A 5,390-nucleotide genomic window follows, 5' to 3' on the forward strand; every position below is an offset into this window, starting at 1 on the left:
CCATTTATACTTCATGGATAGTTACCAGTACGAGAGAGAGATATATCTAAGTCTTATTATAATATTACATTTGTTATTGTGAGTGTTCTCAGGAGGGTGGACACAATGATAGTCTGAGACACAATATTGTAAAGCCTTCATTAAAAATGATGTTTTATGATACACACACATTTACAATTAATGGGCCCTACACACTAAAAGATTATCTGTCCAATCTGGCTGATTGGAAAGAAAATCTGAAAATGTATGGGAGCAAATGGCAATTCACTATTTGCTCTCAAACATTGGAAAACAGACAAAAATGGACTTTAAGACAATTTGGTTAAGTTTGTTTCATTAAACCAATTTATCTGAACTGTTTTTGTCCATTTTCTTGATTTTGGTAGCACATTGTTGATTGTCATTTGCTCCCAGCCATTGCCAGATTTTCTTTCCAATCAGCCAGATTGGACAGATAATCTTTTAGTGTGTAGGGCCTTTAAGTGTCCCAGAGAGTCGTCTTCTCCTATTGTTTACAAGATTAATATTGTTACAGAAAATGTCACATTTCCATAATGTATTTTATTTCCAGCAGATGGACACACAAGCAGGATCTCAGAAGGACATCTAATGTTATCCCCGTATTGTGACATAAAAGATAATGACAGTAGACAGGATTCTCCAGGAGCCAACCCCATTACCCCAATTATACATCCAGCTTTGTCAGCTGATCCCTCTGATCCTGGGAAATGTTCTCCTGATCACTCTGATATTGGTGCATCTGTTACAGCTCTGAGAGTAGATACAGTGTTTCCCTGTTCTATAGATGCCAAAAGTTTTACACAGAACACAAAGCATATTAACCCACACACAGGTAAGGCAGGTGAGAGGCCATTTCCATGTTCTGAGTGTGGGAAATGTTTTGCAAAGAAATCACTTCTTGTAATACATAAGAGAGTACATACAGGTGAGAAACCATATTCCTGTTTTGAGTGTGGGAAATGTTTTACATACAAAACAACTCTTGATGCACATAAGAGATGTCACACAGGTACATCACCATTTCCATGTTCTGAGTGTGGGAAATGTTTTGCACGGAAATCACAACTTGTTATACATCAGAGACATCACACAGGTGAGAAGCCATTTCCATGTTCTGAGTGTGGGAAATGTTTTGCACACAAATCAGATCTTGTTATACATCAGAGAAGTCACACAGGAGAGAAGCCATTTTCTTGCTCTGAATGTGGGAAAAGTTTTACCCAGAATTCTCAACTTGTTAGACATCAGAGAATTCACACAGGTGAGAAGCCATTTCCATGTTCAGAGTGTGGGAAATGTTTTGCACACAAATCAGGTCTTGTTACACATCAGAAAAGTCACACAGGTGAGAAGCCATTTCCATGTTCTGAGTGTGGGAAATATTTTGCACACAAATCAGGTCTTGTTACACATCAGAGAAGTCACACAGGTGAGAAGCCATTTCCGTGTTCTGAGTGTGGGAAATATTTTGCACACAAATCAGATCTTGTTATACATCAGAGAAGTCACACAGGTGAGAAGCCATTTTATTGCTCTGAGTGTGGGAAATGTTTTACCCAGAAATCACAACTTATTACACATCAGAGAGGTCACACAGGTGAGAATCCATTTTCTTGCTCTGAGTGTGGGAAATGTTTTACCCAGAAATCACAACTTATTACACATCAGAGAAGTCACACAGGTGAGAAGCCATTTTCTTGCTCTGAGTGTGGGAAATGTTTTACCCAGAAATCACAACTTATTACACATCAGAGAACTCACACAGGTGAGAAACCGTTTCCATTTTCTGAGTGTGGAAAATGTTCTGCACACAAATCAGATCTTATTAAACATCAGGGAAGTCACACTGGTGAGAAGCCATTTTCTTGCTGTGAGTGTGGGAAATGTTTTACACAAAAATCACACCTTGTTATACATGAGAGAAGTCACACAGGTGAGAAGCCATTTCCATGTTCTGAGTGTGGGAAATGTTTTGCACAGAAATCAGATCTTGTTAAACATCAGAGAAGTCACACAGGTGAGAAGCCGTATTCCTGTTCTGAGTGTGGGAAATGTTTTACACAGAAATCAGCTCTTGTTACACATCAGAGTAGTCACACAGGTGAGAAGCCATTTTCCTGTTCTGAGTGTAGGAAATGTTTTCCACGGAAATCAGCTCTTGTTGCACATCAGAGAAGTCACTCAGGTGAGAAGCCGTTTTCCTGTTCTGAGTGTGGGAAATGTTTCGCATGTAAATCAGTTCTTGTTAGACATCAGAGACGTCACACAGGTGAGAAGCCGTTTTCCTGTTCTGAGTGTGGGAAATGTTTTACACAGAAATCAGCTCTTGTTACACATCAGAGTAGTCATACAGGTGAGAAGCCATTTTCTTGCTGTGAGTGTGGGAAATTTTGTTTAAGTAAATCACACCTTGTTATACATGAGAGAAGTCACACAGGTGAAAAGCCATTTTCTTGCTGTGAGTGTGGGAAATGTTTTACACAAAAATCACACCTTGTTATACATGAGAGAAGTCACACAGGTGAAAAGCCATTTTCTTGCTCTGAGTGTGGGAAATGTTTTACACAAAAATCACACCTTGTTATACATGAGAGAAGTCACACAGGTGAAAAGCCATTTTCTTGCACTGAGTGCGGGAAATGTTTTACACAGAAATCACAACTATTTACACATCAGCGATGTCACACAGGTGAGAAGCCATTTCCATGTTCTAAGTGTGGGAAATGTTTTTCACACAAATCAGGTCTTGTTACACATCAGAGAACTCACACTGGTGAGAAACCATTTCTATACTCTGAGAAATAAATCACTCTTGTTGCACATAATAGTCATCAGGTGAGTTAACATTTTATTCTAGAGTATACTGATCATTGCCATGGAATGTTTTTGAAGGTTCTTATGCTATCTCCCATGCTTTTTGCAATATACATGCTACCGCAGGGTGAAACAAAGAGATGTCATGTCCTTGTCTACCACTGCTATGCAGATGACCTGTCTTTTGCTCCGGGTACTGAGAACCCAGTACAATCCTAAATGGTTGTCTAGTTGAGCTGCAGGTGTGGGTGATGCCAGTTAGCTGTGATTCAGTCCTGGAGAAACAGGTCCTTATGATAGAAGCTCACCGACAAAGAGCAGGGCTACAGCTCAGCTTTGCAAACCAACCAGACTTGCGCTTGGGGGTTCAGAGTTACAAAATGCTGATCCTGTGCGTAATCTTGGTGTCCTGGATGGTGAAGTGACACTTAGACATCGGTATCTGCCACAATCAGATCCTCATCTGAGGAACATAGCCAGACTGCAGCACTTTTTTTCCCTCAGAAGATCTACCTACAGTCATACATGCACTTGTATCATCACGCATGGACTACTGCAATGTCCTCTACCTGGGTCTCCCAGCAATAGAATTAAACTGCTTACAGCTTGTACAGAATGCAGCAGCCAGGCTGTTACCTAACCAGTTGTTCCTGCCACATAACACCCATTCTCTGCTCCCTGGCAGTAGTGGGGGGAGATGGGGCGGGTGGCAGTAGTGAGGGAGATGGGGCGGGTGGCAGTAGGGGGGAGACAGGGCAGGTGGAAATAGTGGGGTGACAGGATGGGTGGCAGTAGTAAAAGGACACAGGGCAGTGGCAGTAGTTGGTAGAGATGGGGCTTGTGGCAGTATTGGGGGGAGATGGGGTGTGTGACAGTAGTGGAGGGAGACAGTGCAGGTGGCAGTAGTGGGGAAGGCGTGGTGAGTGGCAGTAGTGGAGGAGGATAGGGCTTTGGCAGTAGTGGGGGGATATGGGGCAGGTGTCAGTAGTGGGGGTATACAGAGAGTGTGGCAGTAGTGGTGGGGAGACAGTGTGGGTGGTAGTAATGGGGTGGGGTGGGTGGCAGTAGTTGATGAAGACGGGCTTTGGAAGTACTGGGAGGAGATGTGGCAGTAGTGGGGATACGGAGCGGGTGGCAGTAGTAGAGGAAGACAGGGTGGATGGCAGTAGGGGGGGAGACAGGGTGGGTGGCAGTAGTGGGGGAGACAGGGTGGTGGCAGTAGTGGGGGGAGACAGGGCGGATAGCAGTAAGGGGGGAGACAGGGCGGGTGGAAGTAGTGGGGGGAGACAGGGCTGATGGCAGTAGGGGGGGAGACAGGGTGGGTGGCAGTAATGGGGGAGACAGGGTGGTGGAAGTAGTGGGGTGGAGACAGGGTGGGTGTCAGTACTGGGAGGAGACAGGGTAGTGGCAGTAGTGGGGGGAGATGGTGTATGCACGCAGTGCAGTACCAGGGGCTGCTGGAGGCAGTAAAGAGGTGTATGGGTCCCACACAGAACCGGTTGATAATTAGACTTAATGATGATTATGCTTCCTTATTTCTAATTAATCCCTTGTATCTGTTACTGTTATTTGCTGTGTCAGCCTTTATGTGTGTTCTGTGTAATAATCCTGAAAGTAGTGCTGCTACCGATCTCATATCATTTGTAGTAACTTGGAAAAGATGAGATATGAGGTGCACTCTGGAAGCTTATAGTGGGTTAATCAGAGATGAACGCAGATGTGACATCACGCAGCCCCCCCAGAAAATGGTCCCGGATGCCCGCATTCACCCCTCAGGGATGTGACCGCAATGTGTGTGTCTGCGCGGCCGCTGCCAGCAAACTGCTGCGGGCCGCTATTGCGGCTGGGTCTGAATGACCTCCATAGGCTGTGCATAGAGTAAAGTATTTTTTAAGTTTAAACTATAGACACAAATCTGTGAAAGATTAAATAAAGTAGTTTAAAAGTAACAGATTTCCAGTGTGATTCTGCCTATGCTTCCCCCCCCCGGGACCTGCCAATGTCCGCTTATTACCACAGTTGAGACCTGCCATCGTCTCCACACTGCTACTCCCGCATCACCTGACCTCCTGAGTGCTACAGGATACGGCTTGTTTCCATCATACCTGCGGTGCTGCAGACATCTGAGACCTGCCATCGTCTCCACACTTGCGGTGTTACGGACATCTGAGACCTGCCATCGTCTCCACACCGCTGCTCCCGCATTGTCTGGCCTCCTGACTGCTACAGGACACGGCGTCTGTTCATTACCAACATCTGCGGTGAGCTTCTAGTGTTATGTGTGGGGGTTAGTGAAGCAGTACGTTGGCTTGGAGATATCAATATCTATCTCACTAAGGGTGGCGTCTAATTTCTCTTTAAAACATACTCTTTCCAGTACAACCTATACGGAGGCATTTTAATCCATGGTGGACTTTGATCTCTAAACAGAGTTTGAAGTGAGACGTCTCTTCATTTATACTCTGTATTAGACATGGGACATTCTTATTAATTACTAGGGATGGTCAGTCGATCTTATGCTCCTTAATCAGCTATTTTCTTGTTCATTGATTGTA

The 5,390-nt window shown here is 44.5% G+C and overlaps 1 protein-coding gene across 1 annotated transcript; it reads left to right on the forward strand.

Moving 5' to 3' along the window:
* Positions 1-577: 577 nt before the first annotated feature.
* Positions 578-3,012, forward strand: LOC134984458 (zinc finger protein 260-like). The gene has a single exon (XM_063950034.1). The coding sequence runs from the start codon at positions 610-612 to the stop codon at positions 2,824-2,826; it is 2,217 nt and encodes a 738-aa protein (XP_063806104.1). The 5' UTR covers positions 578-609; the 3' UTR covers positions 2,827-3,012.
* The last annotated feature ends 2,378 nt before the right edge of the window (positions 3,013-5,390 follow it).

The sequence above is a fragment of the Pseudophryne corroboree genome (assembly GCF_028390025.1).
Source record: "Pseudophryne corroboree isolate aPseCor3 chromosome 3 unlocalized genomic scaffold, aPseCor3.hap2 SUPER_3_unloc_56, whole genome shotgun sequence".
NCBI lineage: Eukaryota > Metazoa > Chordata > Amphibia > Anura > Myobatrachidae > Pseudophryne > Pseudophryne corroboree.